The sequence below is a fragment of the Stegostoma tigrinum genome, chromosome 3 (assembly GCF_030684315.1).
Source record: "Stegostoma tigrinum isolate sSteTig4 chromosome 3, sSteTig4.hap1, whole genome shotgun sequence".
Lineage (NCBI taxonomy): Eukaryota > Metazoa > Chordata > Chondrichthyes > Orectolobiformes > Stegostomatidae > Stegostoma > Stegostoma tigrinum.
Window position 1 is genome coordinate 46,875,534 of NC_081356.1, and position 26,430 is coordinate 46,901,963.

At 39.7% G+C, this 26,430-nt stretch overlaps 1 protein-coding gene across 4 annotated transcripts in view; it reads right to left on the bottom strand.

The window, feature by feature from the left end:
* LOC125451281 (multiple PDZ domain protein) overlaps nt 1–26,430 on the bottom strand; it is a 227,215-nt gene that overhangs the window by 68,950 nt on the left and 131,835 nt on the right. For all 4 annotated transcript variants that reach the window (XM_059644577.1, XM_048528244.2, XM_059644578.1 and 1 more), the window contains 5 exons: nt 24,439–24,613; nt 14,734–14,930; nt 8,997–9,088; nt 1,397–1,481; nt 538–618 (listed from right to left, as the gene is read on the bottom strand). In XM_059644577.1, the coding sequence (XP_059500560.1) occupies nt 538–618; nt 1,397–1,481; nt 8,997–9,088; nt 14,734–14,930; nt 24,439–24,613 (630 nt within the window). The remainder of the gene's footprint in view (nt 1–537; nt 619–1,396; nt 1,482–8,996; nt 9,089–14,733; nt 14,931–24,438; nt 24,614–26,430) is intronic.

The following is a 26,430-nucleotide window of genomic DNA, read 5'->3' on the forward strand; positions in this document are numbered from 1 at the left end:
TGTACTTTTTTCAGGGAAGAAAATCCACCTCCGTTGCCTGGCTTCCATGTGATTCCAGACCCAGAAAAACGTGACTAACTCTTAACTCTCTCAAATGAATGAGCAAGAAAGTCAGTTCAAGGGCAATTATCGATGGACAACAAATCTTTGCCTTGCCAGCAATAGTCACCTCCCACGAAAGAAGAATAAAGACAAAAAAGTGCTGTAGTGTCTAAAATCTAGTCACCCAATTTATTGGGTTTCCTGAACAACCTGCTCTCTCCTACTCACAAAGTTAACCTAGCCAGGAGAGGCTAAACAGTTGTACTCTTCAAGAGAGTACTTTAACCAACTGAACTATATTGATAGCTCACGTCTCAAGATCTTCGGCCAAGGACTGCTTAACAGCATTTTCACTTGTCTAATTGAACAAAATGCAGTTTGATTAAACATGTCCATGAACTTTACATACATCTACTGAAAATGTCTACATTATTTTTTTCTATAAATGAACTACAGGTTCTGAAGGTATAATTTATACTTACTCAATAAATTTACCTTAGCAAGTAGAATATGTTGCGTATTTTTAAACAAGGTCAGATCCTTTCCAGTTTGGGATAATGATGTACTTGGCTCTTTCTTGAAAAATCAAGTCACAAAGCATAATTTCATCTACTAATAACTGCCAACAATTACTGTAGTAAAGTTTATGTTATTATTGTAACATCATGACTTGAGAGATTGATGGTAAATTAAGATTTTTTTAAAATCTTGGAATCATAGAGACCTTGCCTTGTTTCTCCTAACAGCTAATATAAAATTGCACAACAATTCAAACCAAAACCTTCTCTCTCTAGGTTGTTCCTGTCAGCTAACTACAGCATAATAAGCTGCAATATTGTTTTTTAGGGGTATGCGCTGCAGGGAACTTTAACAGGAGGGTTGGTGATAATATATTTATAAGAAATGATACAACTGTTCAAGAATGCACAAATTTATGATCAAAAATATATACTTTATATTGAATCATCATAGAATTAGGCAAGATAATCAAACTTCATAAATGGAGAAATGTTTATCGTTTTTTAGCCAGGTTCAAATCTCCAAAAAGTTGTATAACTTTAAAGAGTTAATAGAATAATGTTTACGTACAGGTGAATGAGAGTTGTGCTTAATCAGTTCTCTTGTGTTGATTTCCAACATAAAGTCAATTCTTTCCCATTAACTTTTTTAAACCATAAAATGTCTATACAGTGAGCTTTAATTGCCTACACACTATGGAGTTACATTTTTTCAATAATCTGCAGTGGAATGAATTGCATATTTTTCATTCGCACAACAGTATGCCTCTTTGTAGAATGTAAATCAAGAAGTGTTTACCTAAAGACAAAGAGATTAATGTTACTTAATCATATACCTCCTGGTGGGCTCCTGAAGTAGCTGTGATTATATCAGCCAATTTTGCGGGACTGACCGCCATTTGATTGACTGCATCTGTGCTTCTGGAAAAGAAATACAAATGCTGGTGATGAAAAAGAAGAATTTATTTTGCTCTGAACATCTACGCGGTTCCCACTGCCTTAACAAATGATATATTGTCCAAGCTTTACCAATTAGATCTGTTGTGTGAGAAATTTCAGAACAGTAGATACAAAATGCAAGCAGTGAAAAGATCTGTTGAATAGAATTTGGAAAATAACTTTACTGTCCCTGTTAGGCAGGGAGATGCTGAAAAAGAATGCAGGGTCAAATACATACCATGCACAAATATTATAAAAATGTTACATTGTACTAATAAAGAGATGATGGACATAGTGGTGTTTAAGGATCAAAGGAAACACCATAAGCTATTGTTACGACATGCCCATCTTTTCAAATGCTCTGTAGAACGTTAAGTACTTTGTGTGATTTTTTAAACTCAATTTATGGAATAGAAAAGGCAGAAATCATCATTAAGTTCAGAGAATGTACAAAACTGTGCACCTAAATTTATAGACAGAAATTAGATTAGGCAAGGAAATAAATGATTTGCACAATACACCATCTTTGGGATCTAAAGTAGACCAAATTATGCAATGAATGATAAAATTACATTTCGTTTTGGTCAGGAGACATTTGACAGTCCTTGAAACAGGTGAAGAGATCACAATGTGATCCATCTGCACACATTGACGAAAGGCAGATAGCATATTGCCTTTGAGCTGCCAGATGGCAGCATGATTGCTGCAAGATACCAGTGCTAACTTTTGTGTTTATTGACTGCATGTATCATCAGCAGCAAACCCAAAATTGTAACTTCCCAGCATCGCTTAAAGCTAGCTTTCACTACATAAAGATAGCTCCTGCTCTAGTCATAAAGTACGCTATCACCTACAAAGTGAGTCTGAATTCAGAAGCATGACATACAGGGAGTCAGGATGACCCTCTATCAAACTCTCAGGCAGGCAGGGAGAGCAGAAAAGTATGCTAGGAGGCCAGCTCTGAGTACATGGATGCCAAAAGAATTTAAATGATTTCAAACATGTGGTTAAGGTCAATAAGTAAATCTTTAAATGGACTGATAACTGCACAATTGGCCTCATACATTTTACAATTTAGCACAACCTTATATGCAAGTAAAAATTCTGTCAATCAAGTCACTTACTTCGTGCTTGGCTTCAGCCATAAAATTCTAGAATTGTTGCAAACATTGAACCTACATTTCACAGCATGTATACACTACTAATTTTTCAACCATAACAGCCATAACACTTACTTACAAATCCATCCCAATGGCAGTAGTACAAGGTGCGCTTAAACAAAGACAGCAAGAGTTGGAGATCTATGGCACAGAAAAAGGCTCTTTGACCCATCAAGTCCATATCGGTCAAAAATAAGTTAACTACTGTAATTTCATTTTCCAGCACTTGGCCCAGAATCTTGTATGCCTTGACAAGGCAAGTGCACATCTAACTACTTTGTAAATGATATGAGGGTTTATCCCTCTACTACCCTGACATGCAGTGAGTTCTAGACTCCTCCCATCATCTGGGAGAGAAAACATCATCCTGCCCTTTCCTGCAAATCTTACCTTGCCTTAAATTTCACCCCCCACCCCCATCATTGATTCCTCCATCAAGGGGAAACATTTATTCTTGTCTACCCCATGAATGCCCATCAATTTTGTATCTCTCAAATCATGTCTCCCATCTCAATCTCCTTTGCTCCAAGGAAAACAACGCCTGTTTGTCCAATTTCTCTTCATAACTGATACCCTTTAGACCAGACAACATCCTTCTGACTCTATTTACAAATTTGCTGACCACACTGTTGTTCTCGATCAGATCTCAAACAAACAACCATGAGATGGAGTAAGGAAGGAGATAGAATGCTTAACAGCATGGTGTAAAGACAACAATCTCTCCATCAACACCAGCAAAACGAAGAAGGTGGTCACTGACTTCAGGAAACAGAGTGGAGGGCACCTCCATTTGCATCAGTGGTGCTGAGGTGAAGACGGTCAAGTGTGCCAAGTTCCTGAGAGTGACGATCATCAACAATCTGTCCTGGTCCACCCATGTTGACACTCCCGTCAAGAAAGCACAGAAATGCCTCCACGTCCTCAGGAGGCTAAGGAAATTTGACATGCCCATAAAGACTCTTACAATATTTTGACAGATGCACTATGAAAGGCATCCGATCTGGATGCATCATAGCGTGGTCTGGCAAATGCTCTTCCCAAGACCAAAAGAAACATCAATGAGTTGCGAGCACAGCCCGGTCCATCATGTAAATTAGCATCCCAATCCAATGACTTTCATCCATATTTCCCGATACCTTGGGAAAGCGACTAACCTAATCAAAGACCCCTTCCACCCTGGTTAGAATCTTTTCCACCGTCCTTCGTCAGCCAGAAGATACAAAAGTTTATATGCACCTATGAACAACTTCTTCCCCACTTTTATCAGACTTTTGAATGGACCTTTAATGTTAGTATTGATCTTGCTCTGCATATTCTCAGCAGCTGTAAACATTGTATCTTGCACTCTGTCTGTTACCCTGATGATCTCATATAGTGCTATCGGCCTGTGAAGCACATACGACACCACTTTTCACTGTACATCAGTACATGAGACAGTGATAAATCTAGAACTGCGTACAATACTCTACCTGTGGCCTAAACAACATTTTATACAGTTCCAGCAATAAGCTCCCTATTCTTAAACTCTGAGCTTCAGCTAATAAAACAACTGTACCATATGCTTCTTTAACCACATTATCAACCTGTACTGACACCTTAAGAAACTGGTGTAAATGCACACCAAGGTCCCTCTGAACCTCTGTGCTTCCCAGGGTATGATCATTTATCATGTTTACCATGTGTATTTCAGGAGTGGAGATGGGTGGGACTTTTTGCCCTCAACTCCATGGAGTAAACAATATTGATCGTTGGTGGATCTATCACTCATGTCATTGTCGACCACTGGCTGAATTGAATAAGTTAAAAGAACATGGTAAGACCTAAGAGCAGGAGTAGGCAATTCAGTTCCTTGGGCATCCTCTACCATTTAATATGATCATGGCTAATTTAATCTCAGCCTCAGATCTATTTTCCAGCGTGGGTCCCCATAACTCCTTAATCCGTTACTAATTAAAACTCTGTTTCTTCCTCAAATTAGTTCAGTACTTCGGTGTCCACAGATTCATGACCCTTTAAGGGGAATTATTCCTCATCTTGTTTTTGATTGCCCCACACGGATAAACATCTGCTGTATGACTATTTTGTCAATTGCCTTTATCTTACACACTTCACTTTGATCTCCTCTCATTCTTCTAAATTCTAGTGGACGTAAACTGTCCTCAATCGCTCTTCATTATACAAGTCTTTCTTCTCAGGAATTAATCTAGTGCACCTTCGCTGAATTGCTTTTAATACAATTATATCCTTCCTGAAGGAAAGGGACCAAAACCATACTCAGTAATCCAGATGCAGTCTCACCAATGCCATGTGCTATCGCAACAACACTTCCCTACTTTTATATTCTGTTACTTTAGCAATAAATGCCAAAATTCCATTTGCTTATTATCTGCTATTCTTGCAAATTAGCTTTCTGCAATTCATGCATTAGGACACCAAGGTCTATCTATATCACAATATTTAGGATTTTCTCTCCACTTAGATAATATGTTGTCTTTTCATTCTACTGCCCAAAACGGAGAACATCAGTTATCCACGTTAATCTCCATCTGTTAAATTTTAGCTCATTCACCCAACTTCTCCATATTCATCTCTGAATTTCTTATTTCTTCATTGCAATTTCCTTTCCCACTCAACTATTGAGGACTAAACTTCCTTTCCTGGTTCCAATATAAACTGGCATTGTGAACTGTTCTCTCGACACAATATTCAACAATACACCACAGGTACAAGCCCTTTGGCCTACCATGTCTGTACCAAGCAGAATACCATTCTAAACTAATCCCGTCTGCCTGCACAAGGTCTGTATCCCTCAGTTCCCTAACTGTTCATGTGATGGTCTAAATGCCTCTTAAACACTGCCATCATGTGTGCCTTTACCACTTTCCCTTGCAGTGCCTTCCAGGTGCATTTAAAAAAGACTTTCCTCTCATGCTTTGCAAAGTTCGGGGAGAAACTACAGAGCTCCTAGCAGAAATGTTTGTTTCATCTATTACCATTGGTGAGGCGTTAGGGAACTGGAGAGTGGCTAATGTTGTGCCATTATTTGAGAAAGGCTATAAGGAGAAACCTGGAAAATACAGATCTGTGAGGCTGACATCGCTGAAGAAGTTTCTGGAAGATAGGTTTTACATGCATTTGGAAATGCAAGGATTGATTAGGGATAGGGATCATGGTTTTATGCAAGGGAAAAGTGCCTTACAAACTTTGTTAAGTTTTTCGAGGAAATAACCAAAAAGACCGATGAGGGCAGAGACATTGTTTATGTGGATTTTAATACAGTCTTTGATAAGGTTCTGCACGATAGACTAATTAGTAAAGTTAGATCACATGGGATTCAGGGTGAGCTTGCCAAACGGATACAAAGTTGACTTCGTGGTCTGGGGGTTTGTGACTAGCAGTATTCCACAGGGATTGACATCGGGTGCACTTTAGTTTGTCATTTATATAAATGATTTGATTGAGAGTATAGAAGGCATGGTTAGTAAGTTTGCGAATGACACCAAGACTGGTGGTAAGGTGAACAGCGAAGGTGGTTTTCTGAGATTACAAAGAGATTTTGATCAATTGGGACAATGGGCTGAGCAGTGGCAGATAAAGTTTAATTTGGATAAATGCGAGATAATGCATTTTTGTAAAACAAGGACAGAACTTATACAATTAATGAAAGGGTCCTGTGTAGTGTTGTGGAACAGAGTGGCTGATGGGTTTAGGTACATAATTCTGAAATTTGCATCACAGGTAGATACGGTGGTTAAAACAGCACTTTGCACACGTGCCTTCACTGCTCAAATCTTTGAGTATAGGAATTAGGACATCTTGTTGAGGTTGTACTGGATATTGTTAAGGCCTTTCTGGAGTAATGTGTGTAGTTCTGGTCACCCTGATATACGAAAAATATTATTAAACTTGAGAGAGCTTAGAAAAGACTTACCAGGATGTTGCTGGGAATGGAGGGTTTGAGTTATGAAAATAGGCTGGATAAACTGGGATTTTTTTAAAACTGCAGCAGAGGAGGTTGACAGGTGACCTTACAGCGATTTATAAAATCATGAGGAGCTGATAAAGGTGGATAGCAAGAATTGTTTTCCTTAGGGTGGAGGATTTCAAAACTAGACGGCATACTTTCAAGATGAGAGGAAGATATTTTAAAAAGCACGAGGGACAACTTTTACACACAGAGTGGTTCGTGTGTGGAATGAACTGCCAGAGGAAATAGTGGATGCAGGTATAGTTACAACGTTTAAAAGACATTTGGATAAGTACATGAATATGAAAGGTTTGGATGGATATGGGCCAAATGCAGGCAAGTGCAACGAGTTTAGTTTGGGAACACGGCTGACATGGACTAGGCTGCTCTCGCCTCAAAACTATGCCCCCGTTATTTGACAATTCCACCCCGAGAGAAGGACTCTAACTATCCATCCCACTGTACCTCTCATAATTTGATATACCTCCATTAGGTCACCTCTGAGCTTCCGATATTCTGGCAAAGACAATCTAAGTTTGTCCAACATCTCCTGCAAGCTATTATACACCAATCCAGATGACATCCTCGTTTGCAGCACCCCCTCCCCCCCACCACTACATGACCTCCAAATCCTTCCTGTAGTGTGGTGATCCGAACTGCACACAGTACTCCCAAATATGGCCTAACTAAAATTTTACACAGTTGCAACATGACTCGCCAACTTTTATACTCAAGGCCTGGACTGATGAAGGCAAGCATGTCATATGCCTTCTTGATCACCTTATCCACTTGTGTTGCCACTTTCAGAGAGCTATGGCCCTGCATCCAAGATTCCTCTGTATCCAATGCTCCTAAAGGTCCTGCCATTTACTGTATATTTTCCTCTTGCGTTTGACCACCAAAATGCATCATCTCACACTTGCCAGATTAACCTTCACTGGCCTTTTCTCCACCCAACTCTCCAACTGATCTATATTGTGCTGTATCCTTTGATGGTGACCCTCATTATCGATATCTCCATCATTTCTTTTGTTGTCTTCAAATGTATAATTATACCACCTACATTTTCATCCAAATCATTTATGCAAATATAAATATACATTAAAGTATATCATACAAACAACACAAATCTCAGCACCGATCCTTGTGGAACAGCACTGATTGCAGAAAAAAAAATCACCCTCAAGTATCCTCTGTCTTCTATGATCAATACAATTTTGTATCCAACTTGCCAATTGCCATGGATGCCATGTGGCTTAATCTTTTGGACTCACCGACCGTGAAAGACCTTGTCAAATGCTTTACTAAAGTCCACATAGACAACATCCACCACTGTACCCCAATCATCTTTGCTACTTCCTCAAAAAATTCAGTGAAGTTTGTGAAACAAAATCTCCCCCTCATAATGCCATGGGAACTGGGTGGAGAGAAAAGGGTGAGGATTAGAGGTCCTTCTACACAATTGGAATAAAGTCTCAAAGAATCCAAGCAAGCTTTCTAACTAGATTTCCTCAGCAGTCAGCCATATACATGGGCTGCCAATGTTTAGTTCCTATGGATGGTAAGCCTAACATCATCCGATGCCATTGCCTTGCCCTGACATCAACCAACTCCTCAATGAGCAAACATTGTGCCATTTGCAGACCTTTCCATGAAGGTTGGTCTGGAGACTCGGGAAATGTCTTAACTTGAGATATTCATCTAACGGCCGTAGTCAAACTGTGTTAATTTATATCTAGATTCCAAGTACACAAATAGAACTTTATGTGAATGAATTCTGTTTTTTGACTAGTTTCAAAATGGAATTGATGCACTGTCCACTGTAGCAGTATATTGAGAAGCCGGGCTAACAATCAGTGGCATACCTGTTTTGTCACTCAAACGGTATTAAAGCCACAACATGGATTTAAACTTAAATTTAAATCCTAAAATGGTAGTTAGTGACATGTGAACTCAAAGAAAAATTTGGAATTAAAAGCTACCCTAATGGCAACCACTTTCAATTGTGATAAAAGCCACCTGATTCACTAATGTCCTTTAGTGAAGAAATCTGCCACCCTCCTTAATCTATCTCCATGAGATTCCAGACCCACAGCAATATGCTTGATTTTTAATTGCCCTGTCAGCAATTAAGAATGGGCAACAAATATTGGCCTAGCAAGTGACATCTACATCCCATTAACAAATCAATAACAAGTTACATTATTTATTATAGCAACCCCAAAGTACATGGTATTACATGGTAAGAAGAATAACAGATTGATACAATTTTCTTTCAACCATGAGATTTTAAAAAAAATCAGGAAATAAGGTGTTTTCATCTGTTATGCATTTGACAAATGCTAATTTAACAAAAAAAAACGAACGTACCTAATAAAAATAATCTTCACTTTTGGTGGTGCACTTTTGATTATTGATGAAGCATTTTGATGACTGCGACCATATAGTAACTGCCCATTTATCTGAAAATTAGGTAAAATGGGAATATTAAGATTAAAAATATCCAACCTTGACAAGAGATGACATTGTCAACAGCTTAAAATATGTGCTGAAATTGTAAGTTTCTACAAAACCCCATTACGTTTTGATGTTAGAATTTGGGTTTTTCATTTGTTTGCAGAGATTTGTAAATCAGCCTTGTTTAAAAGGAACTTTTTTTTTCCAAATTAAGTACAAGGGACAAAGTCTTGATTTTTTGTGGAAATGCGCTTTTGTGTTGAATTAGTGATTGCAATGCAGGAAAAGGAAAGATAATTTCTTAAAAGAATTTATTTTAATAGCAGGAAATCTCTCCTACTATTGGCCTCCAACAGCATACTGCAACACTGACAAGCAAAGGTGTCAATTAGAGATAACTAACAATATTTTTAAAGTTCTACTAGATGACAAGTACAAAGGTCAGGGAACGTAACACCTGCTCAATCACGGAACAACAGAGCAAATGCAATGACAATTAAAGTATGCATCAGAGACAGAACAAAGTCAGCAATAATTCTTCAACTCTCGTTAGGAATGGCACCTAACGGGATCTCCAAATCAATGAAATGATCCTACTTTGTGATAGGGAAAGAAAGTTTGAATGTGATAATCAATAAAAAAAGAAACTGGGAGATATTAATAGAAGAAATGATTAGCTCTAAAGACCAAGATATGAAATAAGTTTGGGTGAGATAAATAGCAAAGATATAAAGTCACTCATGAGGGCTGTTTCTAGGCCTCCTGACAAATATACTATAAGGAGTACAGCAAGAAATAGTTGGGGTTTGAGAGAAAAGTAAGGTGATATTAATCTACATATAGATTGAATAGAATAGATGAATACGATTGGCAAAGGTTGCCTGAAAAGGGGGTTTTCACCATTTTACAGTGCCAAAAGAGAGCAGGTTGTTCTGGACCTACTGATTTGTGATTGGTTAGGTCAATCTTTGTTGTCTATCCTTAATCGTTTAGATTAGAATCCCTATAGTGTGGAAACAGGCCCTTCGCCCCACAAGTCCACACCGCCCCTTGACGCATCCCACCTAGACCCATTCCCCTATAACCCACACACCCCTGAACACGACAGGCGATTTAGCATGGCCGATCCCCCTAGTCTGCACATCGTCGGACGGTGGGAGGAAACCCACGCAGACAGAGGGAGAATGTGCAAACTCCACACAGACAGTCACCCGAGGGTAGAATCGAACCTGGGTCCCTGGCGCCGTGAGGCTGCAGTGTTAACCACTGAGCCACCGCGCCGCTCTCACAGAGCAATTATAAATCAAATGCTGTGGGTCTAGAATCTTATGTAGGTAGATTATCTTAATTAATAACCTCTTAGAAAAGGAACCTCTCAGTAGTAGGGATCATAACATTTCAAATTCAGTTTGAGGAAGAGAACAGTGGACTTAAGGTTAACCATTTTAGGCTAAAGTAATGGGAATTATAAAGTTCAGTAGAGATGGAATGGAAGACAAGGCAATACAGTAAACCATACCAAATGGCACTCTCCTTTAATCAGAACTTTTAGCATGAATTTGTTTTACAGAAGATAGTCAATTGAGTGCCTAGTTAATAAAAAAAAACAGATTGAACATTTACTAAAGTTGCTATTACCCTTTTCATTTAAATTATTCAACCACTGGGGTGGCATGGTGGCTCAGCGGTTAGCGTTGCTGATTCACAGTGTCAGGGACCCGGGTTCAATTTCACCCTCTGACGACTGTCTGTGTGGCGTTTGCACATTGATTGCGTGATTTCCTCCCACAGTCCAAACATGTGCAGGCTAGGTGGATTGACCATGACAAACTGCCCATAGTGTTCAGGATGTGGCGATTAAGTGGGTTACCACTACCCTCCAACCCTACCACACCCAGCAGCTTCCCCTGCAACCGCAGCAAGTGCTACACTTGCCCCCACACCTCCTCCCTCACCCCTATCCCAGGCCCCAAGATGACTTTCCATATTAAGCAGATGTTCACCTGCACATCTGCCAATGTAATATACTGTATCCACTGTACCTGGTGTGGCTTCCCCTACATTGGGGACACCAAGCGGAGGCTTGGGGACTGCTTTGCAGAACACGTCCGCAGTAAACAACCGCACCTCCCAGTCGTGAACCATTTTAACTCCCCCTCCCATTCCTCAGACGACATGTCCATCATGGGCCTCCTGTAGTGCCACAATAATGCCACCCGAAGGTTGCAGGAACAGCAACTCATATTCCGCTTGGGAACCCTGCAGACCAATGGTATCAATGTGGACTTCACAAGCTTCAAAATCTCCCCCTCCCCCCACTGCATCCCAAATCCAGCCCAGCTCATCCCTGCCTCGCTAACCTGTTCTTCCTCTCACCTATCCCTTCTCCCACCTCAAGCCACACCTCCATTTTCTATCTACTAACCTCATCCCACCTCCTTGACCTGTCCGTCCTCCCCGGACTGACCTATCCGCACCCCTCCACCTATCTTCTCCTCTATCCATCTTCGGTCTGCCTCTCCCTCTCTCCCTATTTATTTCAGAACCCTCTCCCCATTGCCCTCTCTGATGAAGTGTCTAGGCACGAAACATCAGCTTTTGTGCTCCTGAGATGCTGCTTGGCCTGCTGTGTTCATCCAACTTCACACTTTGTTATCTTATACAGGGGAATGGATCTGGGTTAGATACTAAGGAGGTCAGTGTGGGCTTGTTGGACTAAAGGGCTTGTTTCCACACTACAGTGATTTAATCATTATTTCCTGAGCGGAACTACAGCACTACTTGGAGCAACCATCAGTAAAACCAACAGCTTGATTTTTTTTTTAAAGACTGATTTGGAAATGGTGGTATTAGTTGTGGTGTCATTCCTGTGATACCGTGTAGCTTTTAACTTCCCAGTATTTTTGGTTAACTGGCACAACTCATTCCTCAACTAAGCAGAAAAAAAAGTGTTTCCTGTAATTCATTATGCTCAGCAAAGATGCTTTCTGGTGTGAAAGGCAGATTGCGGGAAAAGAACGCATCATTTGATTACAATTAAGGGACACAAAAGATAGCGTTAAATTGAAATAAAAACGTGCATTTCTTGAAGATTGGTATTGCCTGTAATCAACAAAGAACAGCCAAAAAAGAAGAAATTTTAAAAAAACAAGAGAAAGCTAGCTGGAAACATTAAACAAGTAGCAAGATTTTCCACTGGCATTTAGTAATGAAAAGAGTAGCTAAAAGAATGCTAGTTTTCCAGAGTATGTCAGGGGAATTAATAACGAAAAATAAGGACATTCTGTTACTATAGATTAGATATTTTATGTCTGTCTTCACTGTAGACTACAGAAATAACATCCCAGAAATAATTATAAATCCAAAAAAGGGGAATGTAAAACAATTACAATAATCAGGGAAAGGGTATTGAAAAAAGAAATTAGAGCTAAAGGCTGACAAGTCCCCAAGATCCTAATGGGCCGCACTCTAAGGTCTTACCAGAAATGGTTGCTGAAGTGGCAAATGCCTTAGCTGCAACTTTCAAAAATTTCATTGATTTTAATCAGATTACAGTCTTTCAAGAAGGCAGTATATATAACTTCTCTATTTGAGATGTAAAGACCACATCCCTTTATGTTTCTGTATTTCTGACTGTTGACTGAGATAGTAGAAGTCCTATTTTAAAAACCAGGGTTTGCCACACTTCTTAAAAGCAAGTCGTCAGCAGTAATTGTAAAATTTTTGTGCATTGCATTCAAGCAGCAGTGGGCATTTATTACAGACAAGCTGAAGTTGACGATGTGTACAAAGGTAGATTCAGCTGGCAACAAGCAGTTGAGTGGTCTGTACAGTAGTGACCAGGTGCTGATAACAAAATCCTTCTGCCTGACAATTGTGTGAATGCTCCCGTATAGTTTGTCAGTTTGAAAGAGATAGCCAGAAGTTTTCAGCCATTCAAAAGGGAGGTGCTGTCATTCTCTATGCAAAGAAAACACTTAAAGCTAAAGAAAGCCACTTTATTTTCCTTCACCAGTTGGTGCAAGCTGTTGCATTTAACTTGTAAGTCAGATTTATATTTATGAACCAGTTCGTCTGTGCTTCCTGCAGGGAAGCAAGAACACCTAGAGAGTGAGAGAGCAAGAGACAGCGAGAGAGATTGATGAACAGCAAGTCCTAACAGAGCAAGGGCTCATCCATGGATGAAACCTGTAGATATGGTTCACTTGGATTTCCAAAAATGATCCAAAGTGTCACATCAAAGATTATTGAACAAAATGGGCGCTCATAGTATAGGAAAAACATACCAGGATGGATAGACATGAGTTATCCAAGAAGAAACAGACTGATGACTTAAATGAATCATTTCAGGTTGTCAACTGGACTTTTGATGTCAGGATTCCAAGTTTGGCCTTCTACACAATTAAGTTCTCCCTTTCAGAGTAGCACGAGATTTCACCATTTTACAACTTAGCACCCTATCTTTGCGTCATCAGCAAATTTGTCCTTCCACCAAGTCTTTGGCATAATTAATAATTCCGAGCAGGTGGATCACAATGTGGGAAAATGGGATCTTGTCCACTTTGGCAGTTGGGATAGAAAAGCAAATATTTAAAATTAAAAGACAATAGAATTCTGAAGCAGAGAGATCTGTGTGCTCTGGCACATGAAGAACAAAAGATTAGCATGCGATATGGCATTGAGCAGGGAGATAAATGGAATATTAATGCTTATGACAAAGAGAAAGGAATAAAGAAGTAGAAATATTTTGCTGCAATTGCATAGGATGTTGGTGAGACTACATCTGAACTAATGTACACAGTTCAGTCTCCATATTTAAGGAAGGATAGAATTGCCTTAGAAATAGAAGAAAGAATTCACTCAGTTGACTTCTACAATAAAGCAGTTGTATAACAAGGCAATATTAGACAGATTGGTTTGTTTCCATCTAGAGTTCAAAAGCATAAAAAATGATTTTATTTAAGTTATAAGATCTTGAAAAGAATTGACCATTAGATGCCACAAGGATGTTTCCCTTTATGGGAAACTAGAAGTAGAGAAAGTTTAAAATGAAGGGGTTTTCCATTTAAAAGGGGGATGAAACATTTCTTTTCTTCAACTCTCAAAGGGCCATTCATCTGTGGAATTCGCTTCCCTGGAAGCAGTGAGGCACATTGATTTGAGCATTTTTAAGGCCAAATTAGGTAAATTCTTGACTAACAAGGGAATTAAAGCGCATCAGAGGTTGACAAGAAAATAGAGGTCACAATTTAAACAGTCATAATCTTATTAAATGACAGAGGGAGTTTGAGGAGTTGAATCTTTACTCCTGCACTAAATACAGTATATATGTACACAGAGATTAGTTAGTGAAAATAGCTTGCCAACTTCATTGAAGAAGAAACAGGCATTACTAGTGAAAAACTTTTAAATGTTACAAGAATCTTTTTGTTCAAGGTTGTACCTGCATACAGATTATGATATTACTGAATTACTTTATTTATTATCAAGATACAAGATATAACAAAAGGTCACGTAAAATGTCTAGTTTGGCTTCTTTGGAGATAAATGAGCAAGACTTTTGAACACAATTCATTTGATCAATATAAATTGTATGTGCACTTATTTACAGCATCAGTCACGTAAAACATTCACAGTGAATGATACTTGCCTCTAGCAACTCATCTGCAATCTGTATCCTGCCATCTTTACCAGCTGCTCCATTTGCATCGATGCCAACTACAAAAACACTCATTCTGGATCGGTCCTTGTTGCCAGCCAGACTCAGACCTAGCCCACTCTTCCCCTTTTCCAGTTCAATCATATGCAGCTCTCCCATCAAGCTTCCATACCGTTGTTTGATCTTTTCTTCATCGATTGTGCAGATCAGAAAAAATATAAAACATTTACCAAAACTCACCTCAGTTAAATTGTTTGTACAACATACTGTACCAGCTTCAGTACAGATATTTCAGAAAAACAACCATTTATTCCAATTTTTCTAGTCTACAAAAATAAATATTTAAAAATTACCATAAGCATTTTAGTTTTGTTTCCTGCAGTTTTTTTTACCCTAGTAAATATCATTACTCTTAGAGAAACAAAAAGCTGCATCAGTATATATTCACAATTAATTGTAATTATCTTAAATTTCAAGGTTGTTTCATGCAATGTACTCATGTCTCTAATTACAATAAAGACAGATTAATCTTAGTTTGCCTCAAAAAGCAGCATACGATGGTTCACATTAAATGCAGTGGCCAGTTTTTCAATATTTTCTTTTGCCGCGACCAGTCTGAAGTGCAAATTACAACGAAGGTTTTAGCTAATACCCAAAAAACATAAACTACGTGTATGCATATATCTATACTTCGCACTGGAAACATTTGGGATAAGAAATTTATTTCTAATGGAGGCCCCAAAGTAGACACACCAGACTGGTGGTCTGTAATACTGTGCCTGATATTCAGTTTTATTGCAGACAATGAAATTAAATCTTACCCATTGGACAGAACAGGTCGTCGGTCCAATAAAATCTGTTTTGTGCCACCACCTGAGAAGAACTTTCAGCTTCAAGGTGCAAGGAGCATTTCACCCCATTTTAAAGCCAGGTTCGACATGCTACCACAATTACGTCTCACTTGTAACCAAGTCAGAATTTACTTATGCTCCATTAACTAGCAGACAACCTTGGAACAGTACAGTACAGGAGATAGCAATTTAACCAAAGTACATGTTCTGGCTCTCTGAAGTATTTTTGAAATTGGTTTCACTCCTCTGCTCTTGCCCAGAATCTTTCAAATGTGCCCTCTTCAAATAGTTTTCCCAATTTCTTTTTGGGATCTGTTATGGAATCTGCATCCACAACAATTCAGACTATTCATCCATATTGTAGCAATGTGCTAAATGACTATTGTTTCCTATCACCTCTGGTGCTTTGATCAGCATTTTCTGGTTGTAGGAAAATTCTGCAACTGGACACTGTAGCTCCTTACACTCTGAAACACCTTCACGATTTAAACTCACGTGTTTCACCCGATACTTTAAATAATCCACATCCTCTAGGGCCTCAATATTCTTAATAAAATGTGGTGCTAAGAATTAGTCACAGTACTCCAGCTGGGGTCTAATCAGTGGTTTATATAGGCTTGGCAATAAAATCCTTGTTTTTTCACCCCATTCCTTTATTTATAAAGCCAGAAATTCCATATGTCTTTTCAACAGCCTTCTCAACTTGACTCCTCTTCTTCAAAGATTTGCATAAATACAGTGGCATTCACTGTCCAATTAGTGACAGTGGAAGTAGAACAGAAGCAGAACTAAATCAGTGGCAGAGACAAAGTTTGTCTATAAAATACAAGTATAGTCATTGAATCATACAGAACAGAAACAGACCCGTTGGCCTAAGTTGTCCAGTTCGACCAGGTTTCCTAAACTGAACTAGTCTCGCATCCATGCACTTGTCCAATGTCTTTTAAATGTTGTAATTGTGACTGCCACAACAAACTCCCTCTGGCAACTTGTTGACAGGCAGAATGTGGGTTTCTGTGATCAACATATTTTCAACGCAAGGTCTGGTGCTTTCTCCTTAACTGGTGGTTGTCCTAATAAAAATAATTCCAGCAGAAAGGTTTTTAAGAGAGTTCTACAGTAAAGGTTACTTATCATCCCACACTTGGTGCAAGGTTTCTATGTGTGTTTCGCTTGTTTGATTAATACAAGGTTCAGACACAGTTGAAAAAAATATGATTACAATTCACAATTGTCTCATTCTCTCTTGTGGGGTAGGGCTGTAGTTCCTTAGGTCAGTTGGTGCTTAAGGTGAAGTAAAAATCTTGTAGAAGAGGTTTCCTTAGTTAGTTACAAGCATTGTTATAGTCAATTTTCCAGGAGCTTGGTTCTCAGGTGATTGAAGATGGAAGAGATGGAACAGAGTCTTTCACCCACTTCAAAGAAGAGCTATCATCATTGACAATCTTTAGATGCTTATTTATCCATGATCAAATGTTTTTGTTTGTGGGTGCATGTACCTTCTCATCCTTGGAATAATTATAAGAATCCAGCAGTACGTTTCTGTATTTCTAAGTAAAGGCATTTCCTCACACACCTCTTTCAGAAATTAATAAAATGACTCACCCATCCTATTACACACCCAACAAAATTAGGTAGAACAACATAATATAGTAATCCTAAAAAAAGGGAACTCATTCTCTATTTTGTTGAAAAACTGATGTTTTCAAGATAGTCAGAACTGCAGATGCCGGAGAATCTGAGATAACAATGTGTAGAGCTGGATGAACACAGCAGGCCAAGCAGCATCAAAGGAGATGGAAGGCTGATGTTTCGGGCCTAGATCCTTCTTCAGAAGAATTTTTCGAGTTGACTTTCTACTCTGGTTGCAGGGGTGACCTTAGAAATGCACAGATTTTTCAGGCTGACTTAAGAGGTAGTTCAGAAAATGGATGGCATTCTTATTCCCTTTCAAGGTATTGTAGGAAATTACTAGCTGCCTAACTGACAGCATTGGTTAAAGGACTTTTTTAAAAAATACACTTCTTTCACTTTGATGGAACTCAGTCTCTCTGAAGATGTACCTCAAAGTCCGTTTGAATCTCTACAAGGTCTTCTTTAGAGAACAAAGATAACCAGCTTCCCCATTTGATCTGTAACAAATTCCAAATCATAGCCCAAATAAGGTAATGGGTAATTTAGATATTTTCTAACCAGCCCTGTTCAAGGGGGTTATTGCATATTCCTGGAGCAGTTGGAATTTGAACCTGGCCTCATGCTCACAATTAAGTACACTCTCCCTGCACCAGATGAACCCTAAATAAAGAGGTAATAAAGTCTGCAGTTGGTTATTTTACTCACCTGTGGCTTTAAGTGGCTAAAAATTTAGTTTTCATCATGGCAAATCTACATATTTACAATGAAAGCATGGAGGATTTCCCTTATTCCTTGGTTGAAGCACAGAGTTATAATCAAATTAAGGTTTAACTTTGTCTTCTCAGAAGATGGAATAAAAACAACAGAAAAAACTAATTGTTGTCAGGAATCCATCTTGAGAGTCATTAAAAAAAGTCTACTTTTTAAAATATAACTCCAAACATATATAAAATTATGTAAATACTGCTGCACTTTTTTTCCCGTGATAATGGGAACTGCAGATGCTGGAAAATCCAAGATAATGAAATGTGAGGCTGGATGAACACAGCAGGCCCAGCAGCATCTCTGGAGCACAAAAGTTGACGTTTCGGGCCTAGACCCTTCATCAGAGAGGGGGATGGGGTGAGGGTTCTGGAATAAATAGGGAGAGAGGGGGAGGCGGACCGAAGATGGAGAGAAAAGGAAATAGGTGGAGAGGAGAGTATAGGTGGGGAGGTAGGGAGGGGATAGGTCAGTCCAGGGAAGACGGACAGGTCAAGGAGGTGGGATGAGGTTAGAAGGTGGGAGATGGAGGTGCGGCTTGGGGTGGGAGGAAGGGATGGGTGAGAGGAAGAACAGGTTAGGGAGGCAGAGACAGGTTGGACTGGTTTTGGGATGCAGTGGGTGGAGGGGAAGAGCTGGGCTGGTTGTGTGGTGCAGTTGGGGGAGGGGACGAACTGGGCTGGTTTTAGGATGCGGTGGGGGAAGGGGAGATCTTGAAGCTGGTGAAGTCCACATTGATACCATACGGCTGCAGGGTTCCCAAGCGGAATATGAGTTGCTGTTCCTGCAACCTTCGGGTGGCATCATTGTGGCACTGCAGGAGGCCCATGATGGACATATCATCTAAAGAATGGGAGGGGGAGTGGAAATGGTTTGCGACTGGGAGGTGCAGTTGTTTATTGCGAACCGAGCGGAGGTGTTCTGCAAAGCGGTCCCCAAGCCTCCGCTTGGTTTCCCCAATGTAGAGGGAGCCACACCGGGTACAGTGGATGCAGTATAGCACATTGGCAGATGTGCAGGTGAACCCTGCTTAATGTGTAAAGTCATCTTGGGGCCTGGGATAGGGGTGAGAGAGGAGGTGTGGGAGCACCCCACCCCCGCCACAACCGCCCAAAGAGGATCCCCCTCGTTCTCACACACCACCCTACCAACCTCCGGATACAACGCATCATCCTCCGACACATCTGTTATCTACAATCCGACCCCACCACCAAAGACATTTTTCAATCCCCACCCCTGTCTGCTTTCCGGAGAGACCACTCCCTCCATGACTCCCTTGTTCGCTCCACACTCCCCTCCAACCCAACCACACCCGGCACCTTCCCCTGCAACCGCAGGAAATGCTACACTTGCCCCCACACCTCCTCCCTCACCCCTATCCCAGGCCCCGAGATGACATTCCACATTAAGCAGAGGTTCACCTGCACATCTGCCAATGTGGTATACTGCATCCATTGTACCCGGTGTGGCTTCCTCTACATTGGGGAAACCAAGCGGAGGCTTGGGGACCGCTTTGCAGAACACCTCCGCTCGGTTCGCAATAAACAACTGCACCTCCCAGTCGCAAACCATTTCCACTCCCCCTCCCATTCTTTAGATGACATGTCCATCATGGGTCTCCTGCAGTGCCACAATGATGCCACCCGAAGGTTGCAGGAACAGCAACTCATATTCCGCTTGGGAACCCTGCAGCCCAATGGTATCAATGTGGACTTCACCAGGTTCAAGATCTCCCCTTCCCCCACCGCATCCCAAAACCAGCCCAGTTCGTCCCCTCCCCCCACTGCACCACACAACCAGCCCAGCTCTTCCCCTCCACCCACTGCATCCCAAAACCAGTTCAACCTGTCTCTGCCTCCCTAACCTGTTCTTCCTCTCACCCATCCCTTCCTCCCACCCCAAGCCGCACCTCCATCTCCTACCTACTAACCTCATCCCACCTCCTTGACCTGTCCGTCTTCCCTGGACTGACCTATCCCCTCCCTACCTCCCCACCTATACTCTCCTCTCCACCTATCTTCTTTTCTCTCCATCTTCGGTCCGCCTCCCCCTCTCTCCTTATTTATTCCAGAACCCTCACCCCATCCTCCTCTCTGATGAAGGGTCTAGGCCCGAAACGTCAGCTTTTGCACTTTTTTTCCCCTCTGGTTGTGTAGTTGTTTGGCAGCTTTGAGATGGACTCTGCATCTGCAAAGCTGATACTTAGTGTTTTTCTTATCAGTGTGAACGGTTACATTGCTCATTCCCAAATAAACAGAAAGATGAGCTGCCATCAGTATTTTAACTCTTTTGCAGGTTTCCAATTCTTAAAGGAAAGTGATCCATGAATTTCCCAGATATCTGCGAATGTTCATATTTAGTTAGATGCTTGCCCAAGTCTCAGGTTTGTCTACAACTGATGACATCAAAGGCAACATCAATTTAAGCAGGCATTTTATGGTCATTTTCATGCGAACATTTTAAAGTATTGTCTGGAAGTACATCACTTTCTCGTGTAATATCCCAGATTTGGTTTCCTTTCAACACCAAACAAAAATGTATACATTCACCCCTCTTAGATACTTAGGCATTTTCACAGAGTAATTAAGGTACTGCTGAAGTTGTTCTTTCACATTGATCATTTGCTTTTAAATAAAGTGAAAGTTAAATGTTATCTGCCGAATGTCTGTCAAAACTGCACACAAGGGTTCAAGAATGGTCACTAGAAATGTAGTTCCCAATGCAGCTATTGGTTGATGGAGGTTCTGTTTAGCTAGGAAATCCACAGAGCTCCTCTCTCTTTTGTGGCTGCTTTCATGGGACAAAGTTGTCAAATATTACTTTCAGATCCCTGTAAGGAGTCCAGGTTCTCCCCTTACATTATACCATCAATGGTCTTGAACATTCAGGTTCAGGTGAAGTTAAGTTTCAAACCTATGCTGGTCAACTGTGGAGGGGAAGCCCAGTAATACTTGGAAATGAACATACTGGTCATGCTGAACGATTGGTTTTGAGACATCCAAGACTAAGTCAGATCACATGTAGTTAATTCTGTGTTAGCAGCACTTGTACCTTTGTTCCTACTTGCACAAATATGATTTGCTTTAAGGAATAGCTTGCATGTTCAGTAACCTGGATAGCTGTTTAACTTCTATCTGCTTAGCTGTTCACTATTTTTTTTCCTGAGTTAAGCTCTCCTCTTTCAGAAATGCTTTCATATCAGAAACACTTTCATATCAGAAAGAGGCATCCATTTTCAGCAGTTTATTCTCAGCTTTTGCTGTAATCCCATTTCTCTTACTTCAACAATTTTGGCTTAATGATAACTTTCCATTCTCATTCCAATTAGAGTCAAACTTTGGTCATTTGCAATAGAGTCATCCTGAACAGCCACACTCAATTTGTCATAGGCTCAATTTGTGCTCTTTTTTTGTTGCCCAGATACCATGTGTTTTGTATATGAGGTGTGGGTGTTTTCTTACCCTAAGAGTGATTGTTGTAATTTAAATAATTCCAATAGCAATATTTTTCGTGAATTTTAATTAAAGGCTATTTATTATTCAATACTTGCTCTGGTGATTTAAAACACAATATCTCACGCATACACCATCCATACAATATCACTCATGCAAAGATTAGATACAGATAAAAGAAGAAAACAAAGTGTAATGTTCAATTGTTCCACAATGCCTCCAACAACAGTCTGCCTCTCTTACTTGAGGTTTTGAATGAGCGTAGGCCAATGTTTCTTCTTATATTGTGAAGCTTCTTTATAGTTAACTTCCAAAGAAAGTAGTTCTGAAGTGAACTTGAGGTTGGAACAAGCTACAAAGAGTCTGTCTCAAACTTAAGGTTTAGTTGATTACTACTTTGGCTGTGCAGCTATCTGGCTGCCATTCAGGTGATTCTTATTCCTTTAAAAGCAGGTAACAAAGATAGCTGTCTCATCCATGTGATCTGTTAGAAGTCTCTTTTCCGAACCAGTCCTGTGTTTCTGCATTATGGCTTTTCACAACTGGCAAGTCTTGAGGCAGCAAAGGATTTGGATGGTCGGGTATTTGGATGACAGGCTATGCTAACCGAAGAATGGTTGATGAGGGCTTCTTCACATTCGTTTAAGATGCAGAGAGTTTCGCTATGTATTTTGTCCATGGCGAAACAAAAAGACACATTCGCTCAAAAAACTGTACTTCTGATGGGCTGAGAATGTGTATATTTAACGACGTGCTTCCATTTCAGGCTGCAGCTGATAACATCAAAGATCACATGAGTTGCAGTCATATTAATGTTTACTCTTCTTAAATTTTAAGAATCGTCTGAATGTTCATAACATACTGGGACATCACAATTACAAACATTAAAATTCTTTGAGCATGCGAGTTTGGGTCACGGGGACATGCAAAAACAGTGTTATGTATGAACATCAACAAAGAGTGCCGAATGATTCAGGTTTAAGACTGGAAGCAGTCAATTGGTAAATCCACTCCTTTCTCCTTTTTTTTGAAAAGAAATGCAATTCTGATATCCTCTGGTAGCGCTCCTATCTCAAGGTCCGGGGTTGCGAGGTTCTGGCCACGAGCATGAGAATTTAGATCATTAGTTTGCTCAGTGACCTGGGATGGATCGGATTTGAATGAAGTATATTTTCTATTTTGAGCACTGATAACGTGTTTTTCTGTTTTTCATCCCCTTGCATTTCTTTCGAGCTCATCTTCCTTGTGATGTTGGCAGTGTCTTCCCCTTTCATGAAATCAGGTTCAAACCTGTCACTTTGTATCTCAGCCATGTCTCCTGCTTTCTCAAAGATTTCCTGTTTCCAAATCAGTGCAATTCTTCCTATGACTGTCCTTTAACTTAAGCAAACACTAATGTGAATTATTATTATGTATCCTTGCTAATATAAACTTATCCTGACTAATTTGCTGTGTTCACATTCAGAAATCTCAACTCACTTCTAACATTTTTCTTGTTTGTGAAATTGTATATTTGTCAAGTGATTTCAATATCTCTCATTCTCCCTTGCTTGCCTGATTTCTCCACAGACCTGTTTTCCACACTAACTATTTTTGATGCCCACGTATCTTACTCTTCAACTTCAGCTGATCATTTAATCTTAAATGTCACCCTGGTTTGGAACAAAACGTTGCTTTAATCTCAACACCTCCGCTCCCAAAAAAAACCCAGCGATAAACAGGGACATTGATTTGTAAAGATCTCTGCAGTCATAAACAAGACAATGATATTTAAGGATATATTTTGCTTTGGATAGTTGATTTATCAATGCATAAAAAACAATGTGTCTTAAATGTGGAGTCAGAATTTGTTATAAAAACAGACTAATTTTGCTTGGTGTAATGTTGGCGATGCAGAAGTGAGCAATTAATTTGGATTAAGCAACACAGCTTTCTTTATACAACATTGTAAGAATGTGAAACAACTCATGTTTCAAACTGTACAATTCTATTCAAGAAATGATCATAACAGAGCTAAACAAAGACAAGTTACTAACCTACATATGCATGGGCAGAGGAATGCACTTACGCTGCAAAGTATATCTTCCAACTTCTTTAAAGACATGCAACTCTATTGAGAAAGAAAATCTCTGTCCCAATTCTCGGTTTAGCCTCACAGAAACAAAACTGAAGGCTGACCTTGTGAGTAACTGCCACTAACAAAACAAGGTCATGTCCTTGGGGCAGCATGATGGCACAGTGGACAGCACTGCTGCCTCACAGTGCCAGGGACCTGGGCTCGATTTCACCCTCAAGCGACTGTCTGTTTGGTGTTTGCACATTGGACTGTGGGAGGAAACCGAAGCATCTGGAGGAAACCCACGCAGACAAAGATGAGCAGGCTAGGTGGATTGGCCATGCTAATTTGCCCGTAGTGTTCAGGGATGTGCAAATTAGGTGGGTTTATAGGGGGATAGGTCCAGGACGGAAGCTTTAAGAGTCGGTGTGGACTTATTGGGCCGAAGGGCCTGTTTCCACACTGGGATTCTTTGATTCCGTGCAGTGAAGAGGCATAATTTTCTTCATTCTGAATAGTTATGAAGAGCTAGTTATTTTCAAAATCCAATTCTAGCTGCATATGCTGGTATTCATTAAAACATGGCAATCTCATTATTATTAAGAATATTGACAGATATTCACCAATGAAGTGAAGCTTCTCAGAAAATAGTTCTTTGGCAGATTTTAAAATCTAGAATGTTAGGCATCCACAACAAACTTAAAATGAATTTATTTTCAAGAGGCCAAGAGATGCAAACAAGCATTAACTATGGAATCCTTCTAATAAGGTGGTTGGAGTGTTTGCATAAGAATATCTGTATTGAAGATATTGTCTTTTAGGATTTTATACAGATTTAGTAGTAGCACTGTTGCATTTAAAAGAAGATTCACTAAATTTCCATTTCAATGTCTGACACGCCATATTGCAACATTTCAATTTTTTTTCAGAAATTACATACTCCAGCTGTAACCAAATTCATCAACTTCCTCCAATCCATCTTCTGATTTATTGCCCATGTTCTCTTGTGATGACACAATTGAGCTCGTCTCTTGTTCAACAGGTTCAGATGGCAATAGCTGTGGATCTGACAGCGCTGACATAATTTCAGTCGCTATATCTGGCTGGCTGTCAGTCTATATATTAAACACATACAAGCACAATAAGACAGAGCAATATGGTAAAAAAAACATAATATTGTATTTCTACAGCTGAATGCATACATTTATGTTGAAAATTACGTCGTGTTTAATTAACTACATACAAGAACGTACTGCACAATGCCCAAACAAGGTACATTAGTCCAAGCAATATAAAAACAACAGGTAGAAAGTTCAGCAGACAAAAGAAATGGATGCCTGATTTTTATTGATGGACTAGGGACTGGAAAGTCTAATGTATGTTACAAATATATGATTAACTCACAACATACACTTGGTAACTTGCCTTCTGCTAACAAAACTATACAATTCATCACTCAGCTAGACAAGAAATGAATTGACAACTGTAAAACTATTGTGGTGAAAATGATTGGAAAACATTCTTGGGGCAGGCAGTGAAGAGTAGCTATCACCAAGGCTAAATGATCAGCAAATGAAGATTGATATCCACGGATGTGCCAATGAGAAGATCCAAAAAACGCTACAGAATAAAGGTGGAAATAGCATTACTCTGCTGCATCATTTGTAGTTTGACTGGTAGGATATCTCCATTTGCAGGTCGTCAGATCTTGCCCACATCCTGCCATTGATTGAATAAAAGTAGATAGTGGTGCTCGCATGCAAATCCCTCATTTCACTTTCAGTGATAGCTGCCCAGACATTGGTTTTGATCAGCCAAAAAAAAAGACACTGACCTTAGCAAACCTCCAAGGCCTCCACTGTTAATTAACCTTACGGGCCTCTTTAGCATAGCAGAGATTACTTGGGAGCAAACATACAGTAAGGATGCCACTAGAACATAATTATGCCTCAGACCATTAAACCACGATACACTGAAATATAGATTGGCACATATGCAACATTTAGGTCCCAGATTTTTGGCTACTGTATTAGCACAGCACAGTCACATTGACAAATTTTGAAACTAGATTGCCCGGTTTTGTAATATTGCAATTATAAATTTTATTTCGTAATAGTAGAGCTTCAACAAAAGTATTTTCTGCCTTTGTTTGGCTCTTGCTATATTGAAGAAACCAACCATGAAAGCAATTCTACTTATCAGCCTTTGTCAACAGCCATTTGAAGCCAAGCCTAAGGAGATAAAGCAGACACCAGTTTTCCCTTTGATCGCTTACATTTTGTGGAGTTGCAATCAGCATCCACTCAGATCTCTCGTGTGACAAGAAACTTTCAGTTCAATATGTAAAGGGTTTTGACTTGAATAGATTAATGGTAACTTTTAAGGATAAATAGATAAAGCATAGAGGGGATGGGTGACAGATTATATACAAATACTTTTCAGACAACTTTTTCTTCCCCTAGCCCACGTTTTCAAATATGATTACTGTACTGAAATGATTACTGTGCTGAAATACAAAGTTGCTAGTTGTTAGATTCAGCAAGAACAGAAGTAAAAGAAGGTTTGCTTTGTAAAAACAAACTACCAATGTGATAAAATTGCATCAACAGACAGCACAGCAGTCCTATGAGGAACAAAGTGAAGCTGCTTCAAAAATAGAATGCATTGCAATAAATGTTCAATTGCTATTGCAATTCTAACACAAACTATCCCTATGCAGGATCACTGCTCACTTACACTACCTGTGTCAGCGCCTCCATGATGACTCAATATAGTTCGACAGACAAGTACATGATCATTAGTGGTGATGTGGAAAGACTGAGGGAAAGAAAAAGCATTTACCAGTAATTAAATTGTTTGGAGTACTTGTATATTTAAGTTAATGAATATTCCCAAAGTAGTAGTTACAATGGCTTTGAACTTAAAAGTATCA